The sequence below is a fragment of the Cupressus sempervirens genome, chromosome 10 (assembly GCF_028749045.1).
Source record: "Cupressus sempervirens isolate cs-2001-9-10 chromosome 10, ASM2874904v1, whole genome shotgun sequence".
NCBI lineage: Eukaryota > Viridiplantae > Streptophyta > Pinopsida > Cupressales > Cupressaceae > Cupressus > Cupressus sempervirens.
Genome location: NC_143127.1, coordinates 970,445,666 through 970,462,900, shown reverse-complemented (window position 1 = coordinate 970,462,900; position 17,235 = coordinate 970,445,666). Strand labels below are relative to the sequence as shown.

The following is a 17,235-nucleotide window of genomic DNA, read 5'->3' as shown; positions in this document are numbered from 1 at the left end:
ATTCACAGACTCAGGAAAAAATCACTCTTCACTTGTTCCTTCTCTTTCACACCTTGAAGCCTTCCAAGCTTTCCAAGCTTCACCTTCCACAACTTTCACCTTTCCAAGCGTTTCTTCCAAAGCTTCTACTTCCCAAGCTTCTCCTTCTCAAGCTACTTCTTGAGCTTGATTAGAAATACTCATATGCCTTGCTTAAATAGGCACTTACCATCCAATACATGACTTATCTACAACCTTCTACAATATTCATAACTTTCTAGAATTCTTCCCACACACCTCGATAAATGGAATGACAATCATTTATTTTTTTATTTTTTTCTATTATGCCACCTATGCACCTCGAAAATAGAAATCCTCTTTTTCTTTCTTTTCTCCTTATTTTTTAAAATTATTTCTCCGCTAATTTTCGTCACTTTCTCTCTCCTCCAGATTTTTTTTTAAATTTTTCTTTAAATTTTTTTTTTTTTTGTTTTTTCAATAATTTTCCCATGCAAGATGCTCCTGCATCAGATGGGTACATGAGCTTGCATGGAATTATAAATATTTCATTCCACATCCTCGTATGTAGTCATCGAAGAGGCAGTTCGTAGCACATATCTTGTGTTGACATTAGGCTTTCGTGTCTAAATTATGAGTAATTTTCTTCATCTTTCTTGGTAATCACATCAGTTATTTTTAAGGATGTGTTGAAGAACATCTATTTCTAGAAAGAAGTTTTCTTGGTTTTAGAATTACATATCCCTCTTTTGCTGTTTTTCGTTTTCTCACAACTAAAACAATTTATATCCATACATTTGGTAAGATATTTCAAAGTTCTTTGGTAGTGATACCTAATTTGGAAACTTGCATTTCATAATGTTTTATGCGGTCATGTAGTTAATTATTTAATTAACTGATTTTAATTTTGTTTTGTAGGATTTGAATGATGAGTTGAGGCAAATTCAACTACAACTATCTAATGTACAAAAGAAATTGTGGTATTCTCTCTCAACCTTTAGAAAGTCTTATGAAAATATTAGATCATCATTTCTTTCTTTTTCTCTACTGATTCATTGCTCTGCAAAAATATAGAGTAAGATGCTTTTTAGAATAAAATTATAAATTAGATGGAAGACACTTTATATGTATCTATGTATAAGGAAATTTTTAAATATACACTGAAATTTGCAAATATACATGTCATTCATATGAAACTAAGTACAAAGCACGTCATTTAAAATTTTAAACATTATAGAATCTTAACATACACCATTTGAATGCCATCTAGGAAATAATAACCGATTTTAGTACTCAATTGTCAATATGCATATCAATATGTGAACAAAATATTTAAATATAAGTTTAGTAGTGAACAATATCATATAATTATGGAAATCTAAATATGCCCAAAGGCTAGAGGGCTGCGATAAAGTTGCACCATTATGTTCAAGTTCAACATAGAAAACAAAATATAGAAAAATGAAGTAAACTGCTGCTCCTATTCTGTCTCTGCCACCATGGCATCAAAATCAGAGTCCTCACTATCATGCTCCACAAGAAGCGTAGTCTCATCTAATGGAATCCCAACCAGTCCTGGTGCTATCTCATCCTTATCTATTTGGGCCACAACCTTAGGCTCAACATCCCATTGCAAAGTTGGAGTCTGCGTATACTTTAGAGTCTGATGATTCGCAAATCGAAGAGCATGATGCATTGCCACTAGCTATAGTCTGTTCCTCTTGATGGAGTGGATAAATGAAAATGTGGACCAATTCCTTTCTGCAGTTGAGGAACTAGCAACTTGTGCAAGGAGGTGAGTGGCAAGTGCTTTTAACTCAGGTGTATCTCTCCTATGCCAGGTCCACCATTCAATAGGATCTCTTTGTGCCAAAACCACTCTATCTAACCTCGCCTGTGGCTTGCCCAAGTTTGGGCCATGAAGGTTGGTGAAGTCAAGGAACTGTGCACGAAGAGTAGAGGCCTCTTGGGTTGAAGTCATCCCTCTTGGGATGACTTGTGAAGCCATCCAATACCTCGGGATCAACACATGGGAGACCCCTTCTACCTAACTCTGCATACTATTTGGGATTTCGAGCAAAGGCTGCCATATGAATTAGGGTATTCATTATGTTCCACCTCCGCATTACAATAGGCCTAATATGCTCCTTAGAAAACCCCAATGTAGGATCTTTTTCTGCAACAATTCTCTTCATCTCCCCCAACATGCTATCGGTAGTCTCATATATCTCTCCCAGTCTAAGAGCGTCAGGACCAGCATATCTAATGACATCTACAATGGGTGCTATAACAGAGCAAATATATTTGCAAGATGCAAATGAAAATTAAAATCAGAATAAAAAATTAAAATTTTTAAAGTTGGTATGAAAATCAGCAAGCAAAAGATTAACATTTAATTTAAAAATCAGCAACTTACCTCATTGTGGACCATCAACTCTCATCAAGGATCCTTGGCTTCATTGCTTTTCCTTTAGAGTACTTAGAATTGGACCATCGTCCCCACTCTGGATTCACCACCATCAATTGGAGGGCTTCATACACCTCAATCATCCTTTCCATCAAGATGAAGTATGCGCAATACCTATAGAGACAACAATAAATTAAAATAAGTTAAAACATTAATGTTTAAACACATCACATGTAAGTTTTTAACAATTATAAATAAAAATAAATTTAAAGCAAACTAGAAGTAAACTATAATTAAAAGTAACATAACTTGTTTTAGCTGGTTTGAGGAACTCCTTCTTAGAGAAAGACTTGAATAGGGCAAGTGAAGTGTGGTGGTTGCATATAAACATTTGCACTTCTCTAGTTTCTAACACTGCCTGTTTCATACATTCAATCTTCCTTATGTCTTTTGACGCATTGTTCAATGCATGAACATAACAAGGGGTCCAAAAGATGTGCCTATAAGCACCCTCTACCATCAAACCAACTCCTCTATGACATTTCTCAAAATGGTGAATTGGAATTCTGCATCCTTCTTTTTTGAGCAATCTATTGCTTTCAAAAAATAAAAGCTCAGTAGGGGATGTGACAATGATATTGATGAGTGGCTAATGTTTAACATTGGTCCCACCCATCCATTACAAATGAGCAACTTGTCCCATCCCAAGTATGTTTCATATCCTCAAACAACAAAACAACCCTAGAGTACTCTTCCTCTAGGATGGTGGTTCGTAGCTTATGCTCATCAGGTGGTACAAATGAAGGATTCATATTCAATATATCTTTCACCATTTGTTTAAAATAACTGGAATGGTCTGCACGATATGAGATACCATTAGCAAAAAAGAATCTACCAATGGATGCCTCTCACATTTCTTTTGTCTGTGCATTAAACAAACTTTCCACTGAGCCCTTCTCACCACTACTCATCTTCCTCTTCCCTCTAGACTCAGTAGGGCTGCCACTAGTACCAATGGTAGAGGACATATGCCTAGATGATTGTGATTAAATAGATGGGAATGTCTCTATCAAATTTTGCCACCCCATTTCATCCTCAAAATGCAATCTTTGGCATTCTAATATTTGTAAATCAGTCAAGTTAGGACAAGCTTTGACTTCATGGCATGCAACACCTAAAAATTGTGACTTCACTCTTGTGTGGCTGCTCTTAAAATCATCAAGACAAACATGACAATCCCACACCCTAGTCCCTCCTGCATTCTTTTTATGTTTTACTCTAGGTGTGACAAATTGGAGAAGGACCCTTTGCAAAATCCTTCATGATGGTGGAAGGGCATTTAAACAAATCAGTTTGAGGATTAGCTCCTTTCCTAGTCCCACTACTAGCAATATCACCCCCAATCACATTTTCCTCCTTATCACCACTACTATTAGTACTTCCACTGTTGCTCATTGTGCTTTGTTTTGAGATTCAAATATGCAATGAAAATATGAGCTGAAACAATGCTACAAATAAAATAAAATCAGATTTTTCAAGTTGCAAATCTATTTAAAAAATAGAAAATGGAAGCATAAAAAGTTTCATATTTGGTGCACAATAGAGGAAGCTCAAACCCCTACTCAAGCCATTGGAAGCAAAAAAATCACCTCCTCTTCTTGCAAAATGAAAATGATGGGGAGTACTATCTCTCAAGAGCACCCTTGCTCTTCCTAAGAGCTATTCTTTGGTCTTATTAGGGTAATCCACTCTACCCTACTCAGAGATCACTCCTAACATCCCCTTTCCCCTTATAGAACTCACCACCAACTTCAAACAATCAACTTTGTTCCCCAATCCAATTATGCACTCATGGGCTCAACTTAGCCATTTTGCTCCCAAACTGATCTTGGGACTAGGAATAGGTGTCCTTGCTATTCCTTGGTTAGTTTCAATCAGTTTTGATCCCTGTGGATGGATTCTTCTTTGGATTTTCTATCGAGTTCTTACTTTTCAAGTTTTAGGCCTTGTAGCCCTTTTTGCCCCAATTGGGCCTCCCAAATTCAATGTTCTTGGAATAACTCTCAACTTCTCCAAACAAACCCCCTATTTAGGAATTCTTTCTTAGGACTTCCTAGGCTTCAAGTTTTCTTAGGTTTTAGATCTCCAAGGTGTCTGTACATAGGATTGTCACCAAATCCTAATTTTCTTGGATTTTTAGGGCATGTGAACCAGTCAGGGTTCTTGGCTTCCATTAGATGCTCTATCAATTCAACTACTCCTCTCTTTGTAGTCACTTATCAAGGACACATGCCCTTTCTTATGTAACGCCCCGCCAAGGGATCCAAAAGAATTAATCTAAAGTTTTACTAAGTTTGCTAAACATTTTTTTTTTTAAAAACAAGAAAGTATAACATACACACCAAACGCATAGTAGCGGAAGCAATAACATGTAATCATCAACAAACATACATAACAGGTTACATTCCTTAAGAATTCCAAGGCGTTGAGTCACATTTAAATTTAATTAATTCTAAGCTAACAACTACCATATCCACATGAAAGAATAATAAGAAAGTCCATTGTCCATTTACTATACATTTGTTCCGAATGCCTCTTGGCAAATTAATTCGGAATGCTCAATCATCCACTGTACATGTCATAGGGTATGAAAGGTTAAAAGAATATACATATGAAGAAATATAAAATACAACATCCTTCTTGGATCCATGATATAAGTACAATAAAATAAATGAAACTAATAACATACATGATACATCCATCCATCATAAAAGATATAAACATCCAACATAAAATACAACTATCCATCATAAAACATAACTAAGTGCGTGGTTCTTCCCAACCGTCAATAGCATCATTAGACCATCATGGGTCTTAGCCATCCCCCACGCATAACGTGCCAAATCACCGAAGAGATCATCGGTACTATAGTAATAGGGACATCACTCTTAAAACATACTACATCATATGCATAAAGAAATCTAACATGCTACCACATACGCATAAAGAAATCTAACTTGCAAGAATAAAGCATAAGATGATCCTCCAAAGTAGATAACATCACCTAAACATGATGAACAAACATCCTAAGAAGCTCCAACCATGGTAGCAATGGACAGATCTTAAACGGTAAGAGTAAAAAAGCACTACCATTTGACCGCGTGGAACCTAAATGGTCCACTCTCACCGCGCTGAGGAGATAGTCTCAAGTCCCAAACAGGATATCAAATCACATAATCACAAGTACTCTCTAAGTCTAGGAAATCCTAAAAGTATACTAACTCAAAGGTTCAAACACATAGATCGACATCTAGACCCAGAAGCACCACAAAGACACGTAGGAATCCTACTATGCAAGCGGGAAAGTGTCATCGCACGAATCACGTTGGAAGTTATCCAAGCAATCCCCTAGGAATCTCGGGTCCCCTGTGTTTTTGTGGCCACTAGTATCCTCTAGTACTGACGAGGCATACTACGAAATGCAAGGTCGCAACCAAGCGTTCTCTCTACCCCATCCTAGTCTGTACTAGCACTCAAGGCATGAGAGAGAGCATACAATTATCTTATTAGGTTCATTTTAATCCCCATTTAGTGTAAATGTTATCACTTATTAAAACAACTTACAATGGGTTTCTCCAGGCAGCCTTTTAGGGCCCCGACTCCCATTGCAAGCCACTTCCCGACACTACACATAGATAACCTACCCTAGGCTCATGAAATCTCAATCAAAGAATCATAATAAAATCACCTCAGTCCTATACAAGCGACTGAAAAACATCATAAATATAATCCACAATAATCACATTAGTTCTCCATGGAACTGAAAAGCATCAAATAATCATATTGATCACAACAGTTCTCTATCAGCAACTGAAGGTATCAATGATAAATCACAATATCCAATGGTTCTCCAACAAGCAACCAGAAAGTATCCCAATAATAAATCACAATATTGATCGAAGACTTCAAAATGGTCAAGTCATACATGTCACAACATGACATCATCAAAAACAAATCATCTAAAACATCTCAGTCCTCTCAAAGCAACTGGAAGGCAAATCAAATATAATTGATCGATGACTCAAAAATGGTTAAGTTAGGTATTTCATATACATACACCTCAGCTTCACACAAGGAAACTAGAAAGAAATAACAAACAGTAAATACATCCATCATAGAGCATATTATCACATTACCTTGGTTGGTTTGAAAAGATGGAGAACAAATCATCATAACATCACATACACATAACTCCCGAGCCTCTGGTAACAACCTAAATTGGTCAACATCTAAGACAATCCCCAAAACACCCCAAAGCATAGACAGTACATGGAAATCATAATAGTCCAATAGTTTTGGTTTGAAAACATACAGTTGAGTTTAACATTAGAATTTTAGTTTTTATTTCAAGGTATGTTTCAAGTTCAAAAGATTTCTAGATAACCCTACAGGTTGACTCATTCACTTGTTCGAATGAAACTAGAATTATCCTCCCATCATGTTTTAAATCAATAATATAGTTCTACAATTTTAGCAAATAATATCCATTATTAATTAACTTTAATTAAGCTAATTTTAATTAATTAATAATTATTGATCTACATACTTATATTGATATCTTCATTAATTATCAATTTATTAATATTTAAGCAAAAACTATTAATAAATTAATAATTACAAAAACTATATTAAAATGCATTAATATCAGTGTTACGGGACTCGCTGAGTCATGCCAGGACTCTACGAGTCCGAGGCAGAGTCCATGTTTCCGAGGCAATCTGCCTCTGGACTCGGACTCGGCCGAGTCCTGGAAGAGTCCACATGGACTCGTAGAGTCCAAGGACTTTGCGAGTACTGGGCGAGTCCAGAGCCCAGGACTCTGATTTTATTTTTTTAAAAAATTAAAAAAAAAAAAAAATTTAAATTTTAAATTTTAAAAGATAGAGATTTCCGAAAGATGTTTTTTACAATGTATATGAATTCTGAAAATGATGTGGCATGTCAAGAATCTATTAAGGATTGAATCTTAAATCTTAAATCTTCAACTTTATATTATGTTATTCATTTTTTTCCTTCAAAAGTTCGTTATTATACTTGTATGATTTTTCGAGTCCTTGCCGAGTCCTGGCCGAGTCCGGTTGCCAAGTCCGAGTCCGAGTCGGATTTTGACTTTCCGAGTCAGAGGCTAGTCCGAGTCCCGTAACACTGATTAATATGAACAAATAATAAAATCTATCAATAAATATAAGTTTACATTATAAAACCTATTAATTAAGTATTACTAATTAATAATGTATTTAATATTAAAATCTATTAATAAAAATATAAAATAATAATCAATTTATTTATAAATCATATTTAAAAAGTTATGTAAAAATAACAATTCTATTTTATATATATATCTTTTAAAACTTAGTAATACGTAACAATGTAATAATAATAATAAGTTTAAAAACTTTTAAAAACTTAAAAAAAAAAACAAACTTTGTAACTAAGACAAGGCATATAAATGCCGATTTAAATCATATAATCAAGCGATATGAAAATCGTTGTGTACGCCTGCAGTGCATGACTTTAATATATACGGCAGCAGCCGTACTACTGCGAACTCGCAGTAAAGTACTATGCATGCCGTGGGGTTACAAAGTAATCCAATTTTATTATTATAAATTTATATGTTATAAAACCTTGTTTATATCAAATTTAATATAACGAATTTTCTTCCAATTTAATTTGATATATATATATATATATATATATATATATATATATATATATATATATATATATATATATATAATTTGCATTGTAAATTCAATTATTAAAATTTTTTTTCTTTCATAAAGTGTATTATTTTTATTATTCTTTAATAATCTTGTTTGTTAAAAACAACCCTTCCATAAGTATTATAAATGATTGCAAATTTAATCTGATAGGAACAATAAATTGAACCATCGAATTTTCAATCTAGGATTTTCACTTCCAAATTAAACCCTTACCAAATTTAAATTTCTAATTTCTTTAATCTACGTAACAAGGGTTTTTGATTACTTATCCAATTTCTACGCATGCAGAGGACATTGGCTAGTGTTTAACAATTTACAATATTGAAATGTTTTAAGGGTTTTATCACAGAGAATTCAGATTTACAATCCACAGGCATGAAGAAGACATAATTATTTAAATAGCGTAATTAACTGTGCGATTCAAAACATAAGAACCTACCTGGTTTTGATGTTGAAATTGCAACACCCAAAAGATTTGCGGAAGAATTTGCTTCTATCCATGAACTTCTTTTTAACAGTCTTACCCAAAAATTTCCCTTTCCAAAATTTGCTTCCAAATTCGTCTCCAAATTCTTGTCTAAAATCTGCGGTCCTTCTAAAATGAACTTTCTAATTGTGATAAAGAGTTCTCTCCTTAAATCAGGGCATTGATTGTGCATTGATTGTGCGTTCACCCGGGAGAACTCCTTGCTCACAACCTTTAACTCCATATTAACATTTTATTAATCTTTGCTTTATCTTGCATTATTCTTTTTATCCTTTCCATGCACGTTAAATGCATAATTAAATAACTTTATTTAATTTTCCACTTGACTTCTATTTTTAATTAATTTATTACTTTTAATCCCATGTGCGCTTTATGAAATTAAAATAACATTATTATTTTCACTTATTTTATCTTTTTAATTAATTTCTTTTACTTTAAACTCATGCATACATCATGCAAACTAACAACTTTTCATAAATTAATATCCTTGCACTTTTTAATTTATTTTAGGAATTTAATTGATAAAATATTTATTAACTTAAATAACAATAATATTTAGCATTTATTTAGAAATAAACTCTAAATATATTATTATTAAATTAACTAAATATTATCACGTTCTAAATTTATCCTTAAACTTTTATCTCCAAATTTAATTCTTTTTTATTTAATTAATTTCTCAACTAATTAAATATAATTAAATTTTAAAATATCATAATAATTTCTATTTAATTAAATCTTTTAATTATACTTAATTAATAGAAATTACGCCAAAGACTCATAAAGCAACATACGAAAACCCATCATAGAAAAGCACATACCAAATCAAACAAAAAGGGTTATAATCACGAATTGACGTCATTCGACGCATTCGGAGGGTATTGACTCAGATACTTGTCCTAATTTTCAATCAGGCCAAATGACTTAAAGGTTTGGGATTTGGACTTAAGAATTATCTCTCCTCTCTTACCATTGAGATAATGCGATAGGGTACGCTCATGCTGGCAATTCAGGGAAGTCGATACCTGGTACCTGCAACCTGCATAAATTCCACACATGTACAGACACAATATTCTAAGCTAAACAAGCAATGGCAGGAAGTGGTGCATCGTGTAGATCTCGACTAGCAGGTGACTACGACTCCCTTCCTTAACCACATCAGAAACACCATACATAAAGAAAACAAACACGCACACCATACACATGCAAGTATGGGGTAAGTATTTATAAGAAAACACGTACAATAACCATCTAACTAATCATCATCAATAACTGCAAACACTGTGATAATCATCATGGATACATGAAATATAGAGTACCAAGTAATCTCATCAAATAATAAACTGAATGTGAAACAATAACTGATAAACTCAAAGTAATGCTACTAATAATAAGCGTAAAACTGGCCTAAAAGAGTTCAACAATGATAACAGAAATGCGAACTAGGGGCAGGCACTACATCTTATTCCTAATAATTGGCACAAACCAAACAATCTTGCAAGCTTTCTTGCTACTGTTATGTGCAAACTCCTAGCTAGAACGCCTCTGCACTCGCCTAGGGCTTGATGGCAAAAATAGCTCCCCTACAAACAAGACCCCAAAATACATATTTACACTATTTATAGTGTCCCTTGATTCCAAGTGGCCATTGAGTTTCAACCATGGAATTCAAGTAGGACTCATTTTTACATGACTGGCATTGTTCAGGACAGCAAACTAGAGGAAACTAAAGAATTTGCAAAATGACAAAGAACAATTCAAACTCTTCAAATTAACTCCACAAAACCTAATTACACAACTAGAATCAACTTTTCAATGTGAAATGTCCCTTTTCTGATTTTACATGATATTTCAAGCCTCAAATCAGATTTTCAAGATCAAACAACTAATATCACAAAGATCCACCAATTTCTCAAGAAACCCCAAATCGGGTATGCCAGAAATTGTGCCAAAAGCTTCACAGCTTCACCTATTATTAATAAATCTGAAAGTGGACATTTTTACAGAAATTTCAGCAGCATAACAGCCTACAAAATGACATTTCCAGATCCGTATAGCCTTTACACAACAGTTCTCAAATGTAGGACAAAAACTATGCTCATTGGGCTCTCGAAATTAACACAAAAATGCCCGGAAACACCACAAAAACACTAATAATCTATCTCAAAAGTTTAATCACGTCCCAATACATATATTCAGCTCTATTTTAACACTTTAAAGTCTGAAATACAGTAGCAACCCAAACTGATATGAAATACTCAACTGAAAACACCAAACTCATACAAAAAACACATCCGAAAACCCACAAATCTGCACTGTTCAGCACAAAGGAAAACTCTGTATGAGCATGCACATGGAATGGCTTCAAACTCCCGTCCTTAGGCTTCTTGGAAACCTGCAAACTCCCGTTCTTGGGTCTCCCTGGAAACCTGCAAACTTCCGTTCTTGGGTCTCCTTCTCCACAGGTTTGGCAGCCTCTGAAGAATAACAAAGAATGAGCAAAAATCAAGTTCTGGAATTTGCCCAAAATGCCTCCAAACCCCTTAAAAGAGGGCATAACTGTAACTCACGTCCAAGAGAGGTTAATGAAACATATTTTAATAATAATTTTCATTTATTAGTCTAACGGTTTCCAAAGATTAATCCCCTTTTTTCGAAACTTCACTTTCTTGGGCCTGCCTGCCTTAGCAAAGATTATTATTTTTTAATTATTTGAAAAGGGGACATGACAAGTCCTCCCCTCCCAAACATTGCTTGTCCTCAAGCAATGGCTGAACAATAAACCAATCAATCCACCTGGATCCCAAATGTAGTCATGAACTATACTACTACCAATTAACACAAGCTCCTGCAATATCCTCTGCAATATGACCAAGAGGAATCCATAATCAAACTGACAATTATAGCTCAACCAAACTCCAAAATCACAACTTCCACAGTCAGAAACCCACGAGACACAAACTCTTAGAACATCAAAACCCAAGTAAAGTGGACTACCAACACAGTAAATACCATCAATGCATTCCACTAGCCTATACGGAATGTACAATCCAACTCTGCAACAATGGTGAATGCTCTCAAATGAAACTATACCAAGTATGGAGAATCCACACACTGTACAACTCCTGCAGTCAACACAACTCTGTAGATCATGGGCCATTGTCTCATAACCATAACTCCCATGCACCCCTGATGGTGAAAAGCCATCACAAGATAAGCAACAAGAAATGGAACCCAAACCAAATTTTCCTGCCATCAACTCCTCAACACAAGGATCAATTGCTAACTGATGTACATACCCTGCAATATAATGTTGATTAAAAAAACCAACCTCAGTTAACAGCTCACCATGAACAAGTGATATAACCCATTGTGACTGATCACTAGCTAAGTCAGGAGATGTCATAGCCAAAGGAGTAGAATCAATAACAACACCTGCTGAAGCATCACTCCAAAACTCCTGCTCTAAGTCATGTATTATCAAGCTATCAACTGCAGGACCTATCGCCATGTCGTGCCCATCACAACTCTCATCCAGAGGCATCAAACTATTCCATAACTGATGATAAGCACTAGGAACCAAAGTACATCTCTGTATCATAATCTCATCAACATGGTCATCAAAGGTAAATTGATGAGCGTACCTCACAGTGTAATGCCGATAGAATGTGCCAATCTCAATCAGTGGCTCAGACTGTAATCCAGATGAAACTAACTGCAATTAATCATTAACCATGTTGGAACTGACTACTACCTCCAAAGATATCACCAAGGGAGTAGTATTACTAGCAGGAACCATGCCAACTGTCGACTCACCAACATCACACACGATCTTTGATACATCTCTAGTCTCTGTGCCATCAGTACTAGAGGCCACCACCATGTCAGGCATACAACAATCTGCTACAGCACCCAACTCAATTGAACCTGACTCTAGTGGGAATGAACCTGATATGCCAATGTTAGTATCAAGGATGGATGCATCCCCATCTCCACTGTCTCTGACAATCTCGACCATGGACATCCTCGGATCACCAAACACCACAGCTTGTGACTGTATAGAATCAGGTAAAGACTGTAGCCGCTCTAAATCCATTGTCACCTTAGCCAAATGAAATTGTGACTCCTTGAAAGCCAACTGTGTACTCTCAAGAATCTCAGAAGTCACCTCAAGCTGCTCAGTAAGCTCACTCACCTCATCTTCCTTGGCCAACAATGCATCATATGCTGTACTGCCCCACTCCATAAGATAATCTCTATCGGCTACCAACTGCATATAATTTTGTCTCAAAATTCGAATAGCCTCCCATAAAGAGTGGATCTCTATCAAGGAAAGATAACTGCCTTCCTGCTCATCACTAGTAGGAGAACCCCATCCATAAACTGTTAACAATTGACGAGTAGCATCGAAATGCTGGCAAATGATAGCAATGTCTCGGTCACTAACTCTCAACTGATTAGACACATGATGGCACTGGCTTGACTGTCTCCTACAAACCTCCTCTGATGCACTATCTAAAGGAGTATCCTCAAAGTTACTAGTCTCTAGAGTATTACCATCCATATCCTGTGAATCAAATCTAAAGCTCATATCAACATACGGAGTATCAAAAACATTAGCACTGCTGTCCAACTCCTCTGTACCCAAGGAAACTAAGTCTTCAAAACTGCTCACTGCATCCTCCTGGATGTCATCAATGCCAATATGATCCTGGGACTCATCTGTACACACTACCAAATATGAAATATCATCAACACATTCCAGCAAGTATGGTCGACTAGATATATGAACAAAGCCCAACACCGGTGTATAAAAACTAATACCAACATCATATAAGCTCTTGGCACAAGAAAAGACAACACCGTGCAATCTGTCAATCAAATCCATGATAGCACCCAAACAATCACTGCTACCAAAAAGTGTTAAAGATCTCTAGTCAACTGAATCCCAAACGCCAATATAACAATCTCGAATGGATATCCGTAAACTAGAATCAACTGGTAACTCAAGCAAACTCCTCACCTGAGTAATATGACCAATACCAACTCCACATACCTGTCATGATGAGATAATGAAGTCACAATACTATCTTTGTTCACCTTCAGCTGGCTGGACAAATCATGTGAAGTACTACCAGCCTCAACCTCATGTGATGAACCATCTAACTGTGCCTGGTACTCTTTCTCAGCAAAGTCATGAATGCTCAATGTCTGCTCATCTCTACTAGGTATCTCACCATCCTGCACAACAACATCCTCATAATCATCATCTAAACCCACTACACTGTAGTCACTGCCCGTTGTAACTATACCATCCTGAATACCTGTGGCATCACCCTTTGACGACCCGTAAACAATTGTCTCAATTTGAGTATCAAGTTGATTGTTACTATCAATCTGTGTAATATCCTTTCCCACCACCTCCTGTGGCAGACTAGAATCTGAGACCTCTACCTGGCTATCAGCTAGTTTCTCAAACTCCTCATGCAAGTTCTTGGGAATTGTGTCATCTGTCCTGTGAGAAAATCTGCCAAATAGAAATCCAGTCAACTTATCCACCTTAGCTGGGTCGGACAACATGTCATTCATTATACGGTGGTGGTCAACCAACTGTTCAGACATGTCATGGCTTATTTTCATAAGTTTATCTCGAATGTCTAAATAACCATCCTTTCTACTATTTTGACTCTGGATATCAATTGCCCAAGATCGTGTCCTCTGAGACTCTGTACTATACCTGTCCATTCTGGATAAAGTAGAGTGTAACCCCAATAGAATATAACTTCTTCAAACACCAAGAACTAATATGCAAATGATTAGAAGTAGCATGCAACCATAGATTTTGACATGCAACTGATTAGAAGCAACATGCAACCACCAAATTCACCAAGAACTAACATGCAAATGATTAGAAGTAGCATGCAACTATAAATTTTTTCATGCAGCTGATTAGAAGCAACATGCAATCATCAATTATGACATGCAAGATCTGGGTAGTTGTCAAAACTAACATGCAAACTTCTACAACCACCAAATTCACCAAGAACTAACATGAAAATGATTAGAAGTAGCATGCAACCATAAATTTTGACATGCAGCTGATTAGAAGCAACATGCAACCATAAATTATGACATGCAAGATTTGGGTAGTTCTAAAAATTGAAATGCAAGATTTGGGTAGTTGTCAAAACTGACATGCAACTTCTACAAACCCTCAGGCTGGCAAGATCATGGCTCTGATACCACTGAAATGTCCCTTTTTTGATTTTACATGATATTTCAAGCCTCAAATCAGATTTTCAAGATCAAACAACTAATATCACAAAGATCCACCAATTTCTCAAGAAACCCCAAATTGGGTATGCCAAAAATTGTGTCAAAAGCTTCACAGCTTCACCTATTATTAATAAATCTGAAAGTGGACATTTTTACAGAAATTTCAGCAGCATAACAGCCTACAAAATGACATTTCCAGATCCGTATAGCCTTTACACAACAGTTCTCAAATGTAGGACAAAAACTATGCTCATTGGGCTCCCGAAATTAACACAAAAATGCCCGGAAACACTACAAAAACACTAATAATCTATCTCAGAAGTTTAATCACGTCCCAATACATATATTCAGCTCTATTTTAACACCTTAAAGTCTGAAATACAATAGCAACCCAAACTGATATGAAATACTCAACTGAAAACACCAAACTCATACAAAAAACACACCCGAAAACTCACAAATCTGCACTGTTCAGCACAAAGGAAAATTCTGTATGAGCATGCACATGGAATGGCTTCAAACTCCTGTCCTTAGCCTTCTTGGAAATCTGCAAACTCCCGTTCTTGGGTCTCTCTAGAAACCTGCAAACTCCCGTTCTTGGGTCTCCTTCTCCACAGGTTTGGCAGCCTCTGAAGAATAACAAAGAATGAGCAAAAATCAAGTTCTGGAATTTGCCCAAAATGCCTCCAAACCCCTTAAAAGAGGGCATAACTGTAACTCATGTCCAAGAGAGGTTAATGAAACATATTTTAATAATAATTTTCATTTATTAGTCCAACGGTTTCCAAAGATTAACCCCCTTTTTCCGAAACTTCACTTTCTTGGGCCTGCCTGCCTTAGCAAAGATTATTATTTTTTAATTATTTGAAAAGGGGACATGACACAATGCCTCACATTAATCCATTCAAAGTCTAGACGAAGGTAAAAACCTCTCCATCAGGAAAATTTTGAGTCTTTTCCCAATGCCAACCATACAACTTGACAACTAACTCTTAGATTAGGGTTTGCCCAACCTTAAATATACCAACCCCTCATGTTCAGACCCTAAGGTCGGGGTTAGGGCTCCTTTAGAGCTATTTCCTAGATTTTGGGAAAATGTTGTCATGACAACTTTGCAAAAATTGTCACGAGCAACTTTACATATTTTTTGCAATTATACATTTCTACTATCCTCCCATGCACAATTCAACCCAAATCACATCATATGGTCCTAAAATCACCTAAAAACATCAAATGTATAATTGTCACTTCATTTTGAAGATTTGGTCAACCTTTGACCCATGTTGACTTTTCTAGGACTTCGCATTAGACTAAGTGAAAACAGACCACAAGCCTAACTCTAAGAACACCTATTTATAAACACACATCACACCTCACTTGGGACCTTATCCACAGTCCTTGTTACCTTGGTGGTTGGCTAGAACCACCTACAAGCCAAAATGAACTAGAATCTAAACAAAACCCCTAGGGTGCTTCTGCACCAGAAAACCCTAGCCAGCTACAACACGCTTGAACTTCACAAGCAAAACCAAACAAATGACAAAACAACCATAATGTGGTCTTTTTTACCTTTTAGAGCATTTTAAGGGACGGGGCCCACCGAGGCGACCAAGTAAGGATTTAAAAGTTTTTTTTTTGTTTTTGCCTTGCAAAAATTGGGAACGACCAGTCGTCTCTAGTATGGTTTGTCCCCCTTTCCTTACTGGAGATGGCTTGCCGTCCCCTTTTTCTCTCTTGGACGTCCCCAAGTACTTGGGACGTCTCCCGCAATTTTTGTCTATTTGGGGACAGTGGGGGGACATTCCTGTCACAAGCTATGGTTGTCGTTGCCATGTCATGAATCCCGAAGGGGAACAATAGCGGTTAGTCCAACAATCCCCCCCTTAGTGTTACTCGAGGAGAGTCGAACCTGTGGCCAAGCTCTCATACCACTTTTTACAAGCTAGGGTTGTCGTTGCACCAAAAGATTGATCTTTCAATGCTCGATACAACCACTAGACTTATAGAATAGAGGAGGCGGTTAAGCCATGTCACGAATCTTGAAGGGGAACGGTGGTAGTTAGTCCAACAGTCCCATACCTGTCCCCCCGTCTTGGGAACATACCCATCTTAGAAACCTTGGTTTTTCGGGTGGGGATGCCTCCCCGGTGTATGTAGATTAATATTGATTTGCATCTGGTAAATAGCGATTCTGATATTTATACCAGATTACAAATTGCAGCAATCAACACCATTCATCCTAAAATCAATCTCTGCGCACAAATTAAACATTGGACACAAAA

At 36.3% G+C, this 17,235-nt stretch overlaps 1 protein-coding gene across 5 annotated transcripts in view; it reads left to right on the top strand.

The window, feature by feature from the left end:
• LOC149537217 (agamous-like MADS-box protein AGL65) overlaps positions 1-17,235 on the top strand; it is an 89,497-nt gene that overhangs the window by 50,619 nt on the left and 21,643 nt on the right. For all 5 annotated transcript variants that reach the window (XM_089807390.1, XM_089807389.1, XM_089807391.1 and 2 more), the window contains one exon: positions 916-977. In XM_089807390.1, coding sequence (XP_089663516.1) covers positions 916-977 — 62 coding nt within the window. The remainder of the gene's footprint in view (positions 1-915; positions 978-17,235) is intronic.